The sequence below is a fragment of the Eptatretus burgeri genome, chromosome 10 (assembly GCF_056783735.1).
Source record: "Eptatretus burgeri isolate ZD-2024b chromosome 10, Ebu_testis_v1, whole genome shotgun sequence".
NCBI lineage: Eukaryota > Metazoa > Chordata > Myxini > Myxiniformes > Myxinidae > Eptatretus > Eptatretus burgeri.
In genome coordinates, this window is record NC_140970.1 from 37,562,174 (window position 1) to 37,586,173 (window position 24,000).

Consider the following 24,000-nt stretch of genomic DNA (forward strand, 5'->3'; position numbering starts at 1 on the left):
TGCACAATAATTTCACAATTAAGGGAAAAGGAATGTAGTTTTATGTCAGGTGAATAAATCAACAACCCGGAAACGAGTTATCAATCATAAAAAAAGTTCAAACTCCATTGTTTATATAATTTGAGAAACAATTTGAAAATAATAGTTAAAATTGTTATCCTGAAAAAAACATGTACTGTTCAAACTGATGAAAAGTTTGTTTTTACAGTCATCGAAAGCTCATGCAAGATATTGTGCATAAATCACAAGCAGGGTAAAAGAGACTAGCCGATATGAATCCATCCATCCATTGGGCCCATACTCTGTGCAGAGCATTGGTGCTGCCGAAGCAGTCTCCTTGGCAACTGGGTACAATCCTGGACGGGTCGCTACTCCGACACAGGATACCAGCAAGCTGGCACTCATTTTGCCGACCTCAGGAGGATGGCAGGCAGAGTAAACCCCACTTGGTATTAATTCAACAGCAGAGTGGGATTTGAACTCAGGATCCTTGGATCCCCAGCCCACCACCCTAACCATTAAGCCAACACCAGGCATAGATATGAATGGCAGGGACAAATGTGCACAAATGATGAACACATGTAATATATGTGGAGTTGAACCTGGTTTTGACTGTATCATGAGCCATAAGTTCAGATGGCTGCACTCATAGGCCAAACCATGCAAATGATAAATTATAATCTTATCATTTTTATTTGTCAGAAATGTGGTTTAAAACTTCTCCAACTCGAAGGGCATTCGGCGGAGTGAGTACTGCCGCCAGGCTGATTAGTTTACGTTTTGTATCCCACTGATAGGCCAGATCTGGATTCGCAGCAGAACTAAAATTTAATCGGCTTGTTCTTGTCACCGATCCAACTCATCCACCAAGTTTCGTCGAAATCCATCCACAACTTTTTGAGATATCCTGCTATTTGTCGTTTTTTGCCCTATCTCTCAATGACGAAAAATCACTTTAAAAATTCTCGGATCCAGATCCAGATCTTCACCAAAATCTACTCATTTGTCCGTGTCACATACCCAAGCTCTCCACCAAATTTTCATTCGAATCCGTCCACAACTTTTTTGAGATATTTTGCTCACAAACAGGCAAACAAACAAGAAAAAGACGTCATGCAGAGCATGATTCTTGCAAAATCCACCCCCTCTCCAAAGGTTGCCATGGATACATCACATTGTCCATTTCATTAAAATTAAAATTGACTATCTTAATCAAAGCTCAGGTCAATCGGATCAAAACTGATTATTTTTCAGATTCAAATTGGTGATTTCTGAAGTTTGACCTTGAGTTGACCTTTGACCTTTTTATCTCAAAAATAGTTGGTTTCCCAATTCAGTGATGCAATATGCAAATCCTGTTCAAATTTCAAATCAATCGGATGAAAAAAATGAAGATTTTATAAACATAACCTTAGTTGTTGGCCTTGGGCATACATTGACCTTTTGGCCGATGTTGACCTCAGATATAATTGGTGGTTGAATTCACTTACCTGATATGCAAATCCTCTTCAAATTTCAATTCAATGGTTTGAAAATTTGACCTCATGATGACCTTTGACTTTTTACCTTAAAATCAATAAACTTCTCAGTTGAGACTACATCTACAACTTGGTGAAGTTTATTGAAGGTCAGTTTAAAATAGTAACTTTTGGACCTCTTCCCAGAGAGAGAATGAGACTGTGGCTATATGTAAATGTATATATACATATATATATATATATATATATATATATATATATATATATATATATATATATATATATATATATATATATATATATATACAGAGACAAGAAAGAAGTTCACTACCGGTCAAAAGTTGTCGAACACCCCCATTTTTCAGTTTTTACTGAAATTTAAGCAGTTAAAGTCCAGTGAATAACCTGAAATGGTACAAAGCTAAGCAGTAAACTGCCAGAGGTTAAAAAAGAAAGTTTAGGTTCCCAAAAACAGAAAAATAATATAAATTTCAGAGTTGTTAAAAAAGCCCTTTTCAGAGAACAAGTAATGGGTTAGCAACTGCAGCTGTTCTGCAGCAATGGAAGTAAATTAAGCCTTGAAAGTTGATCCAAACAATTCCAGCAGGTGTCCCAACTTTTGGTGATTAGTTACAAACCTTCTGTCTGTATAAAAGCAGTGTTGGAACAGACTGTGTTGCTGCACCCTCTGAAGCATTATTTGGACAATATTGCACTGCAGGAAGTAGTATATTGCTATCATAATGGTGAGAAAAACACAATTGACAAAGGAAGACAGACAGACCATTATAACCCTTAAAAGTGTAGGTCTTTCCTTTAGAGAAATTGCAAAGAAGCCAAGGTGTCAGTGAGTAGTTTCCTACACCATCAAAAGGCACTTGGAAACTAGAGGAAACTCTGACAGGAAGAGGTCTGGCAGACCCAAAGCTACAACACTATCAGAAGACAAGTTTCTGAGAGTCAACAGCTTGCGTTATAGGCAGCTCACAGGATGGCAGCTGCACAGCTTAACACTGGATGAAGTAAGGAAGTCTCAGTTTCAAATGTGAAGAGAAGACTTTGCAGGTTTGACAGGTCAAGTGGCAGTAAGAAAGCCATTGCTAAGATGGCAAAATAATAACAAGAGACTTGCCTGGGCCATGAAGCACCACCAGTGGACTACTCTAAACTGGAAGGTCTTATAGACCGATGAATCAAAATTTGAAATCTTCGGTTCTAACGCAGGGTTTTTGTACACCGTCGAGTAGGCAAAAGGATGGTTCCTCAGTGTGTGACACCAACTGTCAAACATGGAGGAGGAAGCGTGATGATCTGGGGCTTTTTTGCTGGATCTTGAGTCGACGACTTGCACAGAGTGACTGGCACCCTGAACCAAAAGGGCTACCACAGCATTTTGCAGCACCATGCAATACCCTCTGGTCTATGCCTAGTTGGTCAGGGGTTCGTCCTACAGCAAGATAACGACCCAGAACATACATCCAGACTACGTCAGAACTGCCTTAGAAGAAAAGAACAAGACGGTAGGCTTCAAATCATGGAATGGCCAGCACAGTCTCCAGACTTCAACCCTATCGAGCTGGTTTGGGATGAACTGGACAGAAGGGTGAAAGCAAAGCAACCTACAAGTGCAACACATTTGTGGGAACTTCTGCAACAGTGTTGGGAAGAACTTTCTGAACAATATTTGATTTCCATTGTGGAAAGAATTCCACGATTGTAGAAAAAGATATATGGTAGCTACCTGCAAAAGGTAGCTACTTTTATGAGTCAAAAATTTAGATTAAATTTTGTTCAACAAAACGATTCCATGATTTCTTTTTTATCTGCAATTGTTTATTTGTTCTTCTTCTTCTTCTTCTTTTGGCTGGTCCGGTTTGGGGTCGCCACAGCAGATCATCCATAATCATGATCCGCATAGTGATTTGGCACATGTTTTACGCCAGATGCCCTTCCTGACGCAACCCTGGTCGCCTCTTACGACACAGGGATATGGTACACCTATTTTAACCGGGGTATACACCGGCCCAGTACACTGGTACTCATTTCGCCGACCTTGGAAGGATGACAGGCTGAGTCAACCCCCTGGTGTATTAATTCAGTGGCCCAACGGGGCTTGAACTCAGGACCTTTTGGATCCCAAGCCGCTGCCCAAACCACTGCGCCAACACCAGGCTTGCAATTGTTTATTTGTTCTATGCAATAATTTCAGAGTACATTGAAACACTAAACTGCTTAATTTTCAGTAAAAACTGGAAAAATGCGGGTGTTCTAAAACTTATGACCAGAAGTATAAATAGACACCTTAAATTTCTTCATTTCATCTGCATAATGTAGTTTTACTCAGTGATTTGTACTAATATTCAACTATTTCTTTGCAGAAACGAGTTCCTAGGTTTTGTATGATGATTAACTATGCCTCAAACCCATGTAGCACATAAACTTTCCGATTTTCAGAGGACGAATTGTTGGCCATTTGGAAGGTGGAGTCAGCCAGCATCGGATAGCTCAGAACCTTGGCGTTCTGCTTACTACGGTCAATCGGGTGATTGTGCAATTCACCAGTGAAGGAAAGGAATCCACAGCTTCCTGTTCTGGTCGATCTGGGCCCTCAGAAAGGTGTCTTCGAGCTGTCAAGCGGTCCATTGAGAAAACTCCCCCATTGCAAGGCAGCAGATGTTGCAGAGAAGGTCCAAGTTAGCTCAAGAACTGTCGTGGGCTTTCGTCAACTGGGCTACTATGGGAGAGAAGCTCGGAGAAAACCTCTTCTTAGACCAGCCAACATTCAAAGGAGAAAGAAGTGGGCTGACGAGATGATCACCAGACCCTCGGAGTTTTGGTAACCAGTAATTTTTTTAGATGAGTCCCAATTTGCTCAATTTTCTGACAGTGGATGCGTATGGGTCTGGAGACTTCCCAGTCAAGAGTTCTTTTTGAACCGATTGCAGCCAACTGTCAAACACGGTGGTTTTTCAGTGATAGTGTCGGGAGCAATCTGGAGTGCTGGTCGGTCAGAGTTTGTGGAGTGTGTTGGCAATATCAACACGAGGACACACATTTCTATCCTTGAGGATGGATGTCTCCCCATCTTCTCCACTGGTCAGATGGTCAAAAACAACACTCTGTTGATGGAAGATGGAGTTCCACACCAAACTGCAAAAAAGAGCAAAGAATGGCAGGACATTAATGGGATCAAGTGACTTCCATGGCCAAGTCAGTCTCTTGAGATGAATACCATTGAACACGTCTCGGCCATATTGAATCGAGCCGTGTTGAAAAAGTCCAGGAAACCAACATCACGGACAGAATTGCTAACCCACTTGTGTGAAGCCTGGGCAGAAATCCCACAAGAGAAAATTTCAGAACTCGTTAGTTCTTTGCCTGAAAGAGTGAAAGCATTGAAATCTGCAAATGGAAAGTCTCCCAAATACTAGTGTATGTCATAAAATGGATCAAATGTACTTCAAATGTTCAATAAATATATTCTTTAAAAATCATGGTGTCGATTTACTTCTGTCATGTCTCTGTTTTTCAATGTATTTGTAATTGCACGGGAAGAGGAAGAGAGGAGGAGATTGGGACCATACTCTGTGCAGAACATTGGTGCTGCTTAAGCAGTCTCCTTGGCTATTGGGCACAATCCTGGACGGGTCACCACTCCGACACAGGATACCAGCATGCTGATTTGCACTCATTTTGACAACCTCCGAAGGATTACAGGTCGAGTTAACCCCACCTGGTGTTAATTCAACAGCTGAGTGGGATTTGAACTCAGGACCCAAGGATCCAAAGCCCACCACCCGAACCATGAAGCCAACACCAGGCATCGTGGGAAGAGAAACATGAATAAGTAGCATTTTGTAGCCAAAGGACATTTGGAAATTATCATACCGCCACCACCACCAGGTGGCACTACACAGTACCCATTTACCTCGAGAATTTATGCCCCCCTCTCTGCCCCCCCCACAATCCCACCTGATGCCATGTCCACAGAGCCTATGTTATCCCCCACAAAGTTATATTTGTACCCAAAATTTAGAGTTTGTTACATTTACATCATTTATACATTTATACAGATATATTTACATCAACGATTTGAAACCTTGTGTTGGCAAAACGGTTAAGGTTGCTGGCTTAATATTTTACGGTCCAGCTGAGTTTAAGCCCCCTGTCCAACTGTTGAAATAACACCAGGTGGGTTGATTCAGCCTGTCATCCTTCCGAGGATGGCAAAATGAGTACCACCTTACTGGTAGCAGGGGGCACTGCAGCAGCGGCACGCACAACCACGCTTCCAGAAGTGATGCAACTGGTAGCCACAACCTCAATTGTTTGGATAGTGGGGTGAAGAGTCGACTTTCCAAATTTGCAGTCAGCACAAACTTTGGAAGTAAGGTAGATAATAAAGTGGGTTGTGATCAGATTCAGAAAAGTGGTGATGTGTATCTATGTGGGGTGTTGTTTGTCTGTTGTGGGGGGGGGGGAGGGGGCTGGTCAAGGGGTAGTGTGTGGTTCATGTGTTTCTCACCCAAGAACTGCCCTCCGCACACTCCCCACTCCAGAATGATAAACTACAGAAAACGACAAATAAATAATTTTGCATTTTTCTTTGCCTCTGTCACTGAAGGTGAAGGAGGTGATGTTTTCACCTCTTTCTGTCTCTATCTGTGTGCAGGATATCTCAAAAAGTTGTGGACGGATTCAGATGAAATTTTGTGGACAAGTTCGTTGTGTGACCAGGACGAACTGATTCGATTTTGGTGAAGATCCGGATCCGGATCTGGAAAGGAGATTTATTTAATTTTTTAAGTGATTCCTCACCATTGAGAGATCGGGCCTAAAACCGCGTAGAACTGCACAGCCTGATATTTAACCTCCGCCATCGAAGATGGACGGGGGTTACTGTTTTCACCCGTCTGTTTGTTTGTTTGTTTGTTTGTGAACAGTATTACGGAAAAACTCCTGGACGGATTTCGACGAAACTTGGTGGGGGGATTAGGTATGGTCCAAGGATCATGCCATTAGATTTTGGACTTGGTCCAAAGTCCAATATGGCCGCTATGGCGGCCATTTTGAAAAGAAAATTGAATTTTTGTTTTTGCATTTCTACATGTTTTAAGTGATTTCCAACCAAAAAAAAAAAATTGTTAGAGAAAAAAAAATTTGCAACTTTTTTTCAAAAAAATTTCGATTTTATTTGAAAAAAATTTGAATTTTTTTTTGCATTTCTACATGTTTTAAGTGATTTCCACCCCCCCCCCAAAAAAAAATTGTTCGAGAAAATTTTTTTAGAAATTTTGCAACTTTTTTTTCAAAAATATTTCGATTTTTTTTTTTTGGGCATTTCTACATGCGCGTCGATCTAGTTTAGTTTATTCAATCGTGGTTCAGTAGAGTCTGATCCGTTTTGACCTACAATGAATAGGATATCAGGTTCACTGAAGTGACCCAGCAGTATTGGCGGCGGTTTTGCACTCTACCGAGTGCTCCCTCTCCAGTTCAAAAATGTATTGGGCGGCACGGCGGTATTGATGTGGTGCGGCACGATGGGCCGAATGGCCTCCTGTGTCGAGATTCCTTGCGTGGAAATCGGCAATCGTGGCCATGGCAATATAGTTAGCAGCAGTGATTTTTTTTTTCGGCACCACATGGATTCCGTTATTTTATTTTATTTTATTTTATTTTTTCTCCCAACGCACATTCGAAGTGAAAATATATTTCTGAGTCTATTTTTCTGAGGTATTTGTCTACTTTGTTCAACGAAACAAATTTTCAAGCCCATCAATTTATTGCTGGTTATTTACACCGCATATTTGTTGCGCTCAGATTTTAATTATTATTATTCTTCTCGACAGGGGGAGGAGCTCACGTCCACCTGTGAGAGTTCCCGGAAGCGTTTCCGTGCTGACGATTGAGCCCGGGCTGTTGAAAGGACTTCATCAGGATCGACGTCTCTCTGTCCACTTTGCTTGGTTCACTTTTCCCGATTGTTAATATTATTATTTTTATTATTCCGTTGTTTTGTCTTCATTACCTTCTCAATGGCTGCGGTTTCCAATGGCTCATTTCGTGGCGAGAAGTAAGTTGTTGCTGTGGTTGGCGAAGCTTTAGTGGATCGTCGTCCTCATCTAATCTGACTGGGTTGGTGGGATGGCCTAGACTGAAGGTGTGCGCATTCACCTCAAAGCTGTCTCGCTTGGGTTCGAATCCCGACCCACCCATAAATTGTCATCTTGAGGTTTCACAGGCAGGGTGAATCTTCAATGCATGTGCCGTCCATGCGATGAACGTTAAGCTGGGTGTCCCGTCTGCTAGCGTTTGCTACATATGTATGTATGTATATGTATATATTGGATTCGCTATATATGCTAGATATCCGTTATTGTCGGGTTGTGTGTGTGTGTGTGTGTGTGTGTGTGTGTGTGTGTGTGTGTGTGTGTGTGTGTGTCTGCAACGCGAGGCTCCACAGGACGAACCAGCGAACCGATGTCGATGAAAATTTGCCAAGAGGTGGAATATATCCCGGGAACGTGCCTTGAATTTCGTTGCCTAGCAACCACCCGTTGCTGTGCAGCGGCCGAAAAACCGCGTACAGTATTTTCAATACTTGTCCTTCAGTTTTGAATATAGAGAAACAAGACTTCGGAATTAAACACTTCGAGATATTTGGAAAAGTTTACTCGAACCGATTTTTGATGTTTTATTTTTCAAATGGTCGTCCTTCAAAAATCGGGTGTCTATTTACCGTCATGTAAGGTGTGTATACAGTGTTTGTAAAGAACTACACCGTCGTTCCACCTTTGATCTCTCCTCGATCCAAACGTTATTGACCAAAGTGAAAAGGATCTAAAATAAATGGAATCACCGGCATTTCTGTCTTTGTGGAATTCAATAATATGTTTATTTATTTATTTACCGAAAACGATTCCACGACCCACACACCACCTCCAATTATTTATTTATTTATTTACCGAAAACGATTCCCCATCCACACTCTGCCTCCAATTATTTATTTATTTATTTACCGAAAATGATTCCCCATCCACACTCTGCCTCCAATTATTTATTTATTTATTTACCGAAAATGATTCCCCATCCACACTCTGCCTCCAATTATTTATTTATTTATTTACCGAAAATGATTCCCCATCCACACTCTGCCTCCAATTATTTATTTATTTATTTACCGAAAATGATTCCCCATCCACACTCTGCCTCCAATTATTTATTTATTTTCCGTAAACAATTCCACGACCCACACACCACCTTCAATGATTTATTTTCCGTAAACTATTCCACAATCCACACACCACCTTCAATTATTTATTTATTTCCCGAAAACGATTCCACGACCCACACACCACCTCCAAATATTTATTTATTTTCCGTAAATGATTCCACGATCCACACACTACCTCCAATTATTTATTATTTAAAGTGGGAGTGGCGTAGGAAAGTGGGCGTGGCTTATGAAAAATATTGTGTGGCTCAGATAGTGTGGCCAAACAAGAGCATTGAGAGAAGTTTTCCGTGTGTGTGTGTGCGTGTGCGTGTGCGTGCGCGTGCGCGTGCGCGTGTGTGTGTGTGTGTGCGTGCGCGTGTGTGTGTGCGTGTGTGTGTGTGTGTGTGTGTGTGTGTGTGTGTGTGTGTGTGTGTGTGTGTGTGTGTGTGTGTGTGTGTGTGTGTGTGTGTGTGTGTGTGTGTGTGTGTGTGTGTGTGTGTGTGTGCGCGTGCGCAACGCGAGGCTCCACAGCACAAACCAGCAAACCGATTATTTTTCAAATGGCAGTCCTTCAAAAATAGGGTGTCTATTTACTGTCATTTTTTATGAGGAGTGCCAGTTGGCAAAATACACAATAGGAAAAATCTTGCCAGGCAGAGGAACAATTGTATGTGAACCAATACGTCTTGGCAATGAGTCTTCGTCTGTGGATCGGTCAGAATGAAAAGCATCGTATCCAGCGCTTCGATCCTCGCGAATCCCTCATCGCCTACTGGCTTGTGCATGTTTGTGTATATATATATATATATATATATATATATATATTTTTTTTTTTTGTTGCCAATTCGCGCCCGCCGGCGTGCGGACGGCCACATGACTTGAATCGCGGCACGTCGCCCACCGGATGGACAATTCAGTTGTGACCCTCTCGGACCAACGCTGGGAGCTAGTCACGGGTGGGAGGTTAACCTTACCACGATCGTGCCAATTGCCCACCCGCGCAGGATAGGGTCGCTCGCCAAATTCGATCTACCTAAGTACCTGCGCAAATGGTCGACCGGGCGATCGCACCACGCCACAGGCCGACTCCGGACACGAACCGCTTAAGCGGTCCGTTCCGTGCTACAGTGATAACCGATCGGTGTTATCGTCGGCCTCGACGGTTCCGAGTAATTATCGGGCGTATTAAAACCAATAGAAACCCTTTACGTGAAGCAGGATGGAGGGTCAATTAAAAGGAAGGAGACGAAGCGAAATGGGAAAACAGTTCAACACAATGCACATTTATTCCGCGGCACACGGAAAGCACGTATATACAGCCACAATTATCAAAATGCACATATAAAGCAAAAGCAAGAGTTAAACCGAATACGCGTACACACGGCAACACTTATACAGTTCTACTTTACAGACGGCGCCAACACACATTCACTCAAAAGCAAAGGAAAGAAGCCACCCTCAGACAAGGGGGCAGACGGGGCCCGTGGGCCTTTATGGCGTGGGACTTAGCAGACCGAACGAGTCCCACGAGACCGTTGCAGGTTACCTGCACCCTAGCGGGGCGATGGTGGGCGAGCTCTCTCCGGCGCCCCTTGTACGAACGCGCAGGTCCGCGCGACACAGCTGGCAGAGCGGCGCCTCCAGTCCGCGTCCCCTCCGCGACGTCCGGACTCTCCAACGAGCGGGTCGCTCTACGGACCGCTTCTCCAAGACCCAGACGGGCAGAAGACCATGAACCGCCGACTGACACTGACACTCTCACCGACCGCCCTGACCTGACCTCCTCTGACCTCACTTCTCTGAGCGGCGCCTCCGTGCGCCCTTTTATTTCCCCGGCACCCCGCCCCTCCCTTCGCGGCACGCGGGGGGGGGGAACATTCCACGAGAGAAATTGGGGTGGGAGTTGAGTTCCAACCGTCATTCTTGTTTACCGGGGAAATCGGGGTGGGAGTTGTGTTCCAACCGTCATTCTTGTTTACCACAGAAATCGGGGTGGGAGTTGTTGTTCCCCTTTTGTGTTCGTGGAGATGTTGACGGTTGCTGGCGGAGTGGTGAGGATGGCGTGGTTGTTGAGAGGCAGGTGTGGTTGTGGTTGTTGTGAAGCGGCATTGTGATTGGTGGTTGTGACATGGTTGGTTCAAAATAAAGATAGAACAGAAAAACGGCTATCTCAAAGCGTCGCAGCCCGAATGAATCACATAAATTCCCTCTTTGCAATGGGTTTGGGGCTAACTGCACATGTACTTAGAGATATCTCACCTACGGGCCCTGAATGGTGGTTTCCGAATTTCCACAGCCGTAACTATATATATATATATATATATATATATATATATATATATATATATATATATATATATATATATATATATATATATATATATATATATACTGTATATGGCCCAACGCAGGGAAGTTTGAGCCACGGTGTTTCAGGGAACCCTCATTGTAGAAAGTGATCAATGTGCGTAAATAGTTTACTAAACAAAATTTTGGAGGAGATATTCTAAACAAGCGTTTCAAAATCTATAAAAAAAATGTATGGTCTTCCTGGTCAATATTGAGTCCTTCATGTGCTCACTCTGGGGAATTTGTAATGAAGTTGCCAATAAGGGCCTGTTTTTTATTTTCACATTTGTAAATTAATGATATTTCTTGTCGGGCTGACACAATTATTTCCATTGTTTATGCTCGTCTTGGTTCCCAGTATGACAAATGGCCCCAATATTATTTGAAAATAGAATTGGATCAGCTCGAAAAGGGTCTATCCATGTGAACTGACGGAAAACGTCGAAATTGACCATTTTCACACAACAAGGCTCTTATTGGTGCCTATAAATTCCCTTGAGTCCAATCCGATAGAAAATAAATATTTTTTTCCAATGATATTGCTTGAAAGTTTCTTTGAGTAATAGTAAACTTTCATGCTAGGTACCATCAGGATTAGGGAACTGATATGACTCGGCTCGCAAATTGGATTTGGCCAGTGAAAATCTCCACCGGTCCGTCACATTTTGCATTTCAGTCAATAGTTTAGACTAATAACATGGAAATTAAATTGTTGTTGGTTATATACTCAAATACAATGGGAGTGATTAATCTGACCAAGTAGCATTCCCTTATTCCCCCTATTAGTGAAAATATCATCCGATGAAAATTTCTCCACCGGTCCGTCACATTTTCAGAAAGGTGATTTTTCTGTGTAATTCATGTTATTTTCCATAATAAATGCTTTTGATTATATTGCTAAGCTTACTGATAGCATTGATGCAGTATTTTATTCAGGTTATCATTTCTGGACAATTTTGGGGTTTTGACCCTTCAAATGACAGTCATCGATGAGCTGACAGTCATTTTAAAAAATGGTTCACAAAGCATTATGAAACAATGGTACAAGCTATAAAACCCCGAAACTACAATTTTTTTTGTCCTGGACCAATCATTAGAGCTGACTTTGCTGTTGTTTGAGCTGAAAACTTGCATGTCAGCCTGATCAAATCAAAAAATCCTACCCTATTTTGAAAATGATGACATTTTATGATTTTTTTTTTATGCTGCACCAACTTCACTGTACATGAAAATTAATTTTTTCATGACTTCTGAAACAATTTGGCTCACACTTAGCTGCTTTGACCCATATGTATGTATATATACTGGCTCTGTATGTATGTATATATATGTATATATATATGTGTATGTATATATATGTATGTATATATATATATGTATATATATGTATATATACCGGTATGTATATGTATATGTATATGTATATATATATGTATATGTATATGTATATATATATATATATATATATATATATATATATAAATATATGTATATATATATATATATATATATATATATATATATATATATGTATATATATATATATATATATATATATATATATATATATATATATATATATATATTGTTACGGATTCGCGACCGCCGGCGTGCTGACGGCCACGTAACTCGACCGCGGCACGCCACGCCCACCGGACGGACAATCCAGTCGTGACCCTCTCGGACTAACGCCGGGAACCAGTCACGGGTGGACCTTTCGGTCTCACCACGATCGAGCCAATCAGCCCCCGCGTGGGATAGGGTTGCTCGCCAAATTCGAACTACCTAAGTACCCACGCGGAGGGTAGACCGGGCGATCGCACCTCGCCGCAGGTCGACTTTCGGACACGGGCCACTGCGACCCGCTCCGTACTATCAGAATAACCGAGCGGTGTTATCGTCGACCTCGACGGTTCGACACTATCGGGCGTACTCAGCCCACTACCAACCCTTTACGTGAAGCAAGATGGGGGTTCAATGGGGAAAAAGACGGTTTAAGCGGGAGAACAGTTCAACAATAAAGCACATTTATTCTCGGCACACGGGAAGCACACAAATACAATTCCACCAAATGCACACAAAAAAGAAAACACAATTCCATTTACACAAAAAGCAAACATAAAAGTGAAAACACAGTGCAGAGCTAATACCGACTACCGAGCACACGGCAACACTTATACAATTCTACTTCACAGACGGCGCCGACAACACATACCCAAAACCAAGGAAAAGAAATCCCCCAAGAATGAGGTAGGCCTGGGGCCGAGACCTGGTCGGGCCTACCCGTCTGGTGATGAGACGCGGAGCGGCGATGGCCCCGCAACCCGCGGGCCTCGTGGACAGTGCCTGGCAGGGGGTGGGAACGGGGCCCCCTTGGTCGCACTATCTCAGCGCGGGGGGAAACAGGAGGGGGGTGCTGATGCTCGGGGTATAGAGGATCTTTATTATGTGCGACGAGCGTCTCCACCTCGGCCAGGTCGCGCTGCCGGCCTCCCTCGGGTGCGCAGCTCCTTGCACGACGCGAGCACCCCCTCGTCCGGTGTCGCCGCCTCTCCACAGCTCGTCCCCTCCGTTCCGACTTCAACGCACACGACGAGCAGCTCCACCGCCCGCGAAGTCTTGACTCTCTGTTCCGACTCCTTCGCCTCGTTCCGACTCCTTCGCCTCCGTTCTGCTGACTCTTTCTCGTTCCCGTTCTGCTGACTCTCTCCTTACTGACTCTCTCGTTCCGACTTTTACGACTCCTTTGACTGACGAACACCGTCCTTTTATCCCCCCCGTAACTTCGCCTTTGACCCCCTCCCTTTGACCTTTCAACTCGCTCCCCATTGGCCCGAGAAAAAGTGGGCGTGAAGGCTTTTTGATCCACAAATTTGCATATATCGATCGCCCTCTGGGGGCGGGGCCACCCGCCCTCGCTCACCGATTGACGGCAAAAAGTGGGCGTGTGTCGTTTTCGATCCGTTTTTGAAGCAGAAAAATCCGTGGTTTTGTACACGCTGTTCGATGCGCGTTCTGCATGAGTCCAACACCGGTACCCACAGCGGGGCAAGAACGGTGGCGATGCTACGGTTGTGAGGTGTGCGTGAAGGTCGTGGCGGTTGTGGTGAAGCGGTGGTTGTGGTCGGTGGTTGATGTGGTTGTGATCATGGCGGTTGGTCCAAAATAAAGATAGTAAAAGAAAAACGGCTATCCTGAAGAGTCGCAGCACGTATAAATGACATGTATTCCCACTAGACAACGGGTTTGGGCCTAACTACACATATACTTACCGAGATATCTCACCTAAGGGACCTGAATGGTGGTTTGCGAATTTGGTAACCACAACACTACCCCCTCCCCTTTTTACAGACTCGTCCCGAGTCGTCAAATTTTCGTGTGCCATCATGTGTAGTTTTCCCCTAGTACATTTTACCGACGGATCCCTGAGTGCGACATTCATGGTATTCGTGTCCCCAAAATAAATAACCTGAGGGCTGCGTAACTACCTAAACAAACTCACTCACACGGACGACTTAAATAAAATTGCCGGCGCTAAGACAGACATGCCGGGGGCGCACTCATATTTACAGTACATCTTAACCTTAACTCACAAATTTTACACTAAACCATGGCCCAGGATCAATGAACTCTGCAAAAGAAAAGCAGTTAACAGGGAGCCAGGCTGTTCGCATGCAGTCTCTGGCTCAAAACAATGCAGGTGACAGGGAACGTGGCTGGCTGCTCACACGCAGTCCAAGGCCTTCCTTTTTGAACTGAACGCAGTGAACCACAACGGTGCATGGGCTGCACAAACGCAGTCTCCGTGCCAGCTCAAGTGGCACACGCAATGAACACAACGGATGGATGGATGGACACAAACACGGTGCACGGGCCGCCACTGCAGGCCCGTGTTGTAGCTGCCAACGGGGCAGTTCTTGCAGCTTGCCAACTGTTGCTTTCTGATCCTGGCGCACATGGCAATGAACAGGGGGGGGGGGGGAAAGCAAAAATTGAACGGGGCTGGTGAACAGGGGCAGTGGGCATTGCATGGCAAAGGCAGCAGGCAAACACAGCCCGCAGAAGAAGGCCGCTGCAGGCAAACACAGCCGGCAGATGAACTGGCCGGCACAGGCCTTGCAGAAAAACAGCCAGCCGGCAGATGAAGTGGGCCGGCACAGGCCTTGCAGAAAAACAGCCAGCCGGCAGATGAAGTGGGCCGGCACAGGCCTTGCAGAAAAACAGCCAGCCGGCAGATGAAGTGGGCCGGCACAGGCCTTGCAGCACAGCAGCTGCAGACGATCCAGCCGGCACAGGCCTTGCAGCAAAACAACAGCTGCCGATGAAGTTGGCCGGCCTCTGCCTTGAAGCAAAACACGGCCAGCCGATGAAGCTGGCTAGCCTTTTCCGTTCAGTGGAGGTTGGTGGAGGGAGTGCGGTGGTGCTGGCCACTTGGAAGGCGGGCTCGGACCTACCTACCTGTCTCCCTCCCACCTATCGCCTTTGCCTGTCACTGTACATACCCAATCCCTTAATTTGTGAAAAACCAATTTAGCCCCAACTTATTTTTTTTTTGTTGTTTTTATTTTTACTTCCCCACTATAAATCGTCCCTAACCCCCTTTATCGTCCTTGTTCGGCTAACCTATCCTGTCACCTAGCCTACTCCCAACCCCTACGTTCCTTCCCGGAGGGGAACAAGGGAGAGCTAGCGGCCCCATGTCGAGGCCCAACGAAGCCTCAGGATGGCCTCCCCAGAGTTCGGCGATCTAACCCAAAGTGGGTCCAGCGGCCCACAACGAGAGCGAGGGGATGGATGGTGCGGAGGGGTACACTTCCTAATCTACCCTATCCATTTAACTGTTAAACTACCCCGGGCTTTCAACAAGCGCCTCTCGCTAAACTATTGGTTCTAACAACCCAGATTCCCCTCGCCTGTGTCGGTGTCCTCACAATTTCGGGCCTCGCCCCCCAATTTTCTTTCCGTGCCCTCACACGGTCTCCTGGCTGGGACACGTGGCTCCCTTTGGCAGGCACGACCCTCTGCCGAATCTCCCGCTATGGCACCCCGGGCACTACACTGCCTCCGAGCCTACCAGCTCCCTAACACCGGGAGTGCCCCCCATGGCACCTCCCTGAAACGCACACGTGGCAGGCTGGCTTCCCAGGCCCCTTTCCGAGGGTCACCCTTGCCCACAACACTGCCCACGCGGCAATGGCGCCCGGGCCCCCCGCACCAAGCAGGCGCACCCGTGCCCACTACGCTATCCCGGCCCCCATGGGCCCTTGGCCTACCACGGCCGACTAGCCTGGTGCCCGGGGTACCCACTCAGCGATACTCACCTTTCGCAGCCACGCTCCCAAGCCCGTCAACAGGGCTCCTGCACCCCTCCAAATAGGTTTCGAGCCGACATTCCCACCAACAGCAAAACGACCTCCATTTTTCAATTTGACTAACCCAGCTAACTCACTTTACTCTGACCCCGGGGTCCCTTGGGCGGGAGTCACTCCTCCCCCCAATCACTCATCGCACCATGCATTCCCCATTCGCTCCACTCACACAGACCCGCTGGCCTCACTCACTCAACAAGTACTCACCTCACAACTCACCAACTCTTCAACACACATACCACTGAACTCTGCCATCCTTCTAACTACATCCCCTAACTAACTCGTGCTCCCACGTCGTCCCTTAAACTACAGCACGTTCCTTTTAACACTACGTAGCTAAGCTACGTCCCCACTACACATTCACAAGTCTGTCCATGTCCTCAAATCATCCCATTAATCAATTTTATTTCCCCACCTAAAGCTCACTAAATCCCTCTACCTAATCCATTCCACGGACTCCATGAGGACTTACCCCTGCCCCATGAAGTCGGTCTAACTAAGCTAACCCTTCCCCCTAACTAATTTTCATCCTGTGCCCAGGTAAGGGGGTCTTTCAGCCCTTGCCCAGGAATCCTGTACACCCGAAAGTGAGGCTTGCTCCTTTTTTTTTTTTCCCATGCGCAGCACCTGCGCGGCAACTCAGAGCTCGCGCACCCTGCACCTGGCCGTGACGTCATGCAGCTGCACGTGTTCCTCGTCCCTCCTTGGACGGGACCATCCGGCAGAGATACCCCTCCTGCCGAATTCCAACCCCACGTGCAGCCATGGCGTCACCGTGCGCACAAAAAAAAAAACACAAGCCACACGTCTCGAGGGGTTCCCCACGCGAACACATGTGCTCTGCCCGTTGGAGCTCAACACACACGATCGCGTGGAGAACCCGTCCGGTCCAAATCCGTTATCCTGCCCAACTTTGTCCGTCCGCGGGATCGGCAAATCCACCGCGTGCGTCTCCGGACCGGGACTTCACTCTCGCAAGCGAGCACGTGGTGGTCTCGTGCGCTGCACAGCACGAACCGCGCGCTCACCGCTGGGTGAACCCGGCACGGTCCTCGAAACAACCACAGCCGCCACTCGGCTTTCTCTCCTCTGTCGCCGTCTCCGTCGCCATTCCACACACGCATACCTGCGTGTCACGACGCACACAGTCCACACCATCACATTCACACCGGGAGATGCGGCTGCGTGCTCCCGCATGCCAACCGATATCTCCCTCTCATACCGCTCTCTCACACACACGGTCTCCCTGGCACACAGCGACCTTGCACACGGCCGTTCACTCACGCGTGCCTCACTACTCACACAAACCATACTACTCACACGTGGTGCTGCATTCACTCGCGCGGGGGCACTCACCCGCGGTGCCTCGCCCACACACGCGAGGGCACTCAACCGCTGTGCCTCATCCACACACCGTGCCTCACTCATACACGCGGGGGCACTCACCCGCGGTACCTCACTCATACACACGGCGACACTCACACACGCGGTCTCTTCCACACAACGTCCCTCACTCATACACGCGGGGGCACTCAACCGCGGTGCCTCATCCACACACCGTGCCTCACTCATACTGGCCGTTTCACTCACACACACGGCCTCTTCCACACACGGTGCCTCATCCACACACGGCGTGCTGGGAAGCACGTACTCCGGCACCATCGCCACCACACCACTCACACACGGGGTCGCTTCCACACACGGGGACGCACTCACGCCTTGCACCACACACACAGGGACAACCACACTGGGGATTCGTGTCCCCACAAGGGTCTCCGGGGCCTCTATACCCCCCAAGCTCTCCAAGCACCTGTCCACAGCACTCGTCCCCTCAACCTCGCAAAGCACGACCGAACTCACCTGGTCGTGACTCGCCTCAAGGGGGCATACTCCTCCCTCGTTCCTGGAGGAGGCCATCCAGGTGCTCGCACCGGGTCCCAACACGCTCCGCGAGCTCAACCCCAATGTCCTCCACTACCTCCGTGTGCGTGCGCGTCACTTACCCCGTCTTCATCGTGTAGTCTTCCCTCTATCGTTACCATCTCCCGTGTCTCTGCCAACTCTTCACCCTTTACCTCCCTTGTCTCAACTATTATTTCTGTTGTCGCCACCTCCTGTCTCGTCTCACACGGTGTGGTCTCCCCATTTAATTTTTCCCTTTCGGTCATCGTCCACGACCCTCGCCCAACACGTTCCACGACCATTTTTTCACCCGCCTCCACCGCGGGCCTGTCAGCCGTTGCACCCCACCCAGCTCGTTTCTGTTGCTCCCACACGTGGAGTCGCCATTTTTATCTCCCCGGTCACGGCCTTCATGCCCGCCTGCAGGCTTCGGCCCATGTTCTGCGTCTCACCCCGCAGCTTTTTCATTTCCTCCTTCATGTTTGTTTCCATTCCGTTCATTTTTGTATCCATCTTTTTGTTTATTTGTTTTTTATTCGCATCCTTTGTCCTTTTCACTTCATTCATTTCGTCTTTCATTTCATTTGTCTTTGCATCCATTTTTTTCGATCATTTTCGCATTCATCTTTTTCGTTCATTGCCGCCAGCATGGCGCATAGCTGGGCCATGTTGGATGCACTCAGCTGAGCCGTTTCGGCAAGGGTTGGGGAAGGGTTTTGGTGGAGAGGGGGGGAGGTGTCATACACCGCGTCGCTGCCGCACCCACCTCGGGCCCTGGGTTCAGTTGGGCGAGTCCGTGTTCCTGCACAATCAACATTTCCTGCTCGGGGATTCCATCCTGGACCATGGACTCTACATTATTACACATATACATTTCTAATACCCCCGGCTCCCGCCGCCTTGAGACGCCATCTTGCTTCTCGTGGGAGGGTTAATTTGCTCGCTCGTAATTTGGAGGGAATCGGGGTCGCTTCTCTCACCCTGGACCGATTCCCGTGAATTTAGCCGGAGACAGGAGAGCCCGTTTTCCTGTTCTCCGATACCAGTGCCGCGAGGAGGGCGATGAATTTGTATCCCACTCCTGACACCAGTGTTACGGATTTGCGCCCGCCGGCGTGCTGACGGCCACGTAACTCGACCGCGGCACGTCCGCCCACCGGACGGACAATCCAGTCGTGACCTCTCGGACTAACGCCGGGAACCAGTCACGGGTGGACCTTCGGTCTCACCGCGATCGAGCCAATCAGCCCCCGCGTGACAGGGTTGCTCGCCAAATTCGAACTACCTAAGTACCCACGCGGAGGGTAGACCGGCGATCGCACTCGCCGCAGGTCGACTTTCGGACACGGGCCACTTAGCGACCCGTTCCGTACTATCAGAATAACCGAGCGGTGTTATCGTCGACCTCGACGGTTCGACATTATCGGGCGTACTCAGCCCACTACCAACCCTTTACGTGAAGCAAGATGGGGTTCAATGGGGAAAAAGACGGCTTAAGCGGGAGAACAGTTCAACAATAAAGCACATTTATTCTCGGCACACGGGAAGCACACAAATACAATTCCACCAAATGCACAAAAAAAAGAAAACACAATTCCATTTACACAAAAGCAAACATAAAAGTGAAAACACAGTGCAGAGCTAATACCGACTACCGAGCACACGGCAACACTTATACAATTCTACTTCACAGACGGCGCCGACAACACATACCCAAAACCAAGGAAAAGAAATCCCCAAGAATGAGGTAGGCCTGGGGCCGAGACCTGGTCGGGCCTACCCGTCTGGTGATGAGACGCGGAGCGGCGATGGCCCCTGCAACCCGCGGGCCTCGTGGACAGTGCCTGGCAGGGGTGGGAACGGGGCCCCCTTGGTCGCACTATCTCAGCGCGGGGGGGAACAGGAGCGGGTTGCTGATGCTCGGGGTATAGCGGATCTTTATTATGTGCGACGTGCGTCTCCACCTCGGCCAGGCCGAGCTGCCGACCTCCCTCGGGTGCGCAGCTCCTTGCACGACGCGAGCACCCCTCGTCCGTGTCGCCGCCTCTCCACAGCCTCGTCCTCCGTTCCGACTTCAACGCACACGACGAGCAGCTCCACCGCCCGCGAAGTCTTGACTCTCTGTTCCGACTCCTTCGCCTCGTTCCGACTCCTTCGCCTCCGTTCTGCTGACTCTTTCTCGTTCCCGTTCTGCTGACTCTCTCCTTACTGACTCTCTCGTTCCGACTTTTACGACTCCTTTGACTGACGAACACCGTCCTTTTATCCCCCCCGTAACTTCGCCTTTGACCCCCTCCCTTTGACCTTTCAACTCGCTCCCCATTGGCCCGAGAAAAAGTGGGCGTGAAGGCTTTTTGATCCACAAATTTGCATATATCGATCGCCCTGGGGCGGGCCACCCGCCCTCGCTCACCGATTGGACGGCAAAAAGTGGGCGTGTGTCGTTTTCGATCCGTTTTTGAAGCAGAAAATCCGTGGTTTTGTACACGCTGTTCGATGCGCGTTCTGCATGAGTCCAACACCGGTACCCACAGCGGGGCAAGAACGGTGGCGATGCTACGGTTGTGAGGTGTGCGTGAAGGTCGTGGCGGTTGTGGTGAAGCGGTGGTTGTGGTCGGTGGTTGATGTGGTTGTGATCATGGCGGTTGGTCCAAAATAAAGATAGTAAAAGAAAAACGGCTATCCTGAAGAGTCGCAGCACGTATAAATGACATGTATTCCCACTAGACAACGGGTTTGGGCCTAACTACACATATACTTACCGAGATATCTCACCTAAGGGACCTGAATGGTGGTTTGCGAATTTGGTAACCACAACAATATATATATTAGGGTGCTTCTTAATAGTGGGTAAAAAAATAAAAGTATGAATATTCATGCTCCCTGGGTGTGCCTTTGTTCCATTTGAGAGTAGAAACATACACACCAAATGTGAAGCAGATTGGAGGATGTTTAGGGGTTCCTCAAGTTGGCACAATATTGTTGAAATTTGCCAAACTGTAACTGACAACTTGCCGTCGAATATGCACAACGCAGTACACTTCACAATTAATATGGTTGTTTGATATTTTCAAAAACCACAGCAGTCATATAGGATGAAAGAATAGTTTTGTCCAAGGAGACCAAGATGAGCTTTTTGACATTGCAGTGCAAAATGCCTTCTCCATAATGGACATAATTGTGCCAACTTGAGGTATCCCTAAATATCATGGAATTTTGTTCATTTTTGACCTATAAGTTCTTATGGGGTATTGGAACAAAGGCAAAATCAGGGAGCAGCAAAAATCAAACTTTCATTTTTTTTGGAACACCCTAATTATATATATATATATATATATATATATATATATATATATATATATATATATATATATATATATATATACACATACCTGGTGTTGGCGCTGTGGTTAGGGCAGCGGCTTGGAATCCAAAAGGTCCTGAGTTCAAGCCCCATTGGGCCACTGAATAAATACACCAGAGGGTTGACTCAGCTTGTCATCCTTCCGAGGTCGGCGAAATGAGTACCAGTGTACTGGGCCGGTGTATACCCCGGTTAAAATAGGTGTACCATATCCCTGTGTCGTAAGAGGCGACCAGGGTTGCGTCAGGAAGGGCATCCGGCGTAAAACATGTGCCAAATCACTATGCGGATCATACGGATGATCCGCTGTGGCGACCCCTAAAGGGAGCAGCCGAAAGAAGAAGAAGAAGAAGAAGATGTGTATGTATGTGTATATATATATATATATATATATATATATATATATATATATATATATATGTATATATATATATATATTGTTACGGCTGTGGAAATTTGCAGAACACCATTTCGGTTCTTAGTTAGTTATGCCGATAAGTCCGTGTTCATTTAGATTTCCCCACCGTTGTTTAATGGGAATTATTCGTGTAACAGGGCTGTGATCCTTTGAGGTAGGTTTTTCTTTTTCTATCATTATTTTGAACCAACCACATTCCACCACCATTACAACAACCAACATAGCTCCCCTTAACCACAACGCCAACCACGCTACCAACGCCACAACCACGATCGCCTCTACCGCCAACCACCTAACCACCTTCGCCGCTACGCCAGCTATCAATTCCCTTCTTCTCCACGGACACATTACAACCATCTCTCCGCATTCATTCAATAAACGCGAGCAAAAGGAAACCAAAGGAACTTCGATGGCGTGCGGATTTTTCCTGCCTAATATTCCCGCCTGTTTTCTCCGCACTTGGTGTGGGGGAGGGGCGAGGCAGATCGTTCGCCATTGGTCGGTTTGTGGAATGAGGCGCTGGGAACGGAGGAACGCCACTTTTCTGGAAGCTTCTCTCAGGAACTGGAAGGGGGCGGAGCAGAAAACGGGGAGGAGCAAGGGGTTGGACCCCAGGGGATACAAGGGCGGACAGGACGCGAGCTCGAGGAAGGAGGGGGTGATCGTGTGGGTTGTTGTCTCTTCGTGACATTGGTGCTTTTTGAATGTCGTCGAGCCTTTAGTCGTGTGGCTTTGGTCGTCGTCGTTGTCGTCTCTTCGGGAGAGCTTCTGGATTGTGTTGGTGGTTTCAGCTTCTTCGGGGTCGTCGGTGGTTTCGGCGTCATCGAGCTCTTCTGGTCTGGTGATTGCTGCTGCTTCGTGGTGGTTCGAGCTCCAGGTGCCTTCCCTCTGGGCACCAAGTCGTGAAGGTTGTGTGCGGTGGTCCAGGGTCGAGGCGCGCACGAGAGGAGCGTGCTGGAGAGAGCTCGCCGACCGTCGCACCATGAGGGTGCAGGTAACCAGCGTCGGTCTCGTGGGGCCCATTCGGTCAGCCAGGCTCCACGCACATCAAGGTCTACGGACCCGGTCTGGCATCCTTGTCTTTTGGGGATGGCCCTTTTCTTTTGGGCTTTGGAATGAATGTTGTGGCGCCGAGTCTGAGAAGTAGAACTGCTGAAGTGCCTGTAAATTATTAATGCTTATATTCGGTCGTAGTGCTTTCCCTTGCTATTGCTTTTGTCTCTTTGCATACGTGTATGATTATTTCATTGCCTTGCCTGCATATGTGCTCGGTTCAAATGTACCCCGTTTGTTGCGTCCTCTCCCTATTGGAAATGCCATCTTGCATCGCGGAATAAATAGTTGGGTTTTAAATACCCGTTCAATAGAATCTGATCTGGCGAGATCGGGCGATAATACCCGCTCGGTTATCACTGCAGAACGGAACGAACTGCCTGGGCGGTTCGTGTCCCAGACAACCTGCGCCGAGGTACGGTCTCCCGGTTAGCTATCCGCACGGGTCCTTAGGTATATCGAGATTCGGCGATTGACCCTATCCTGCGCGGGTAGAAAATTGGCTAGGCCGTGGTGGGGTTGAAGACCCACCCGTGACAGGGTTCCGGCGTTGCTCCGGAAGGTCACGACTGAATTGTCTGTCCGGTGGGCGACGCGGCTGCTCTTGGTGGAAAGCGGCCGTTCGCACACCGGTGGGCGCGAATTCGTCACAATATATATATATATATATATATATATATATATATATATATATATATATATATATATATATATATATATATGTATATATGTATATATATACATATATACATATATATATATATATATATATATATATATATATATATATATATATATATTTCTTCTTCTTCTTTCGGCTGCTCCCATTCGGGGTCGCCACAGCGGAT

At 47.2% G+C, this 24,000-nt stretch overlaps 2 protein-coding genes across 4 annotated transcripts in view; one reads left to right on the top strand and one right to left on the bottom strand.

Annotated features, from left to right (window-relative positions):
• The window catches only part of GNB5 (G protein subunit beta 5), a 128,966-nt gene that overhangs the window by 89,886 nt on the left and 15,080 nt on the right, over positions 1–24,000 (bottom strand). The window lies entirely within an intron of this gene.
• Positions 7,296–24,000, top strand: part of GRTP1 (growth hormone regulated TBC protein 1) — a 43,801-nt gene continuing 27,096 nt past the window's right edge. Inside the window, exon 1 of one of the 3 annotated variants that reach the window (XM_085897897.1) lies at positions 7,296–7,554. In XM_085897897.1, the coding sequence (XP_085754023.1) occupies positions 7,533–7,554 (22 nt within the window). In that variant the 5' untranslated portion in view covers positions 7,296–7,532. The remainder of the gene's footprint in view (positions 7,555–24,000) is intronic. The other 2 variants (XM_085897899.1, XM_085897898.1) reach the window with 2 other exon arrangements.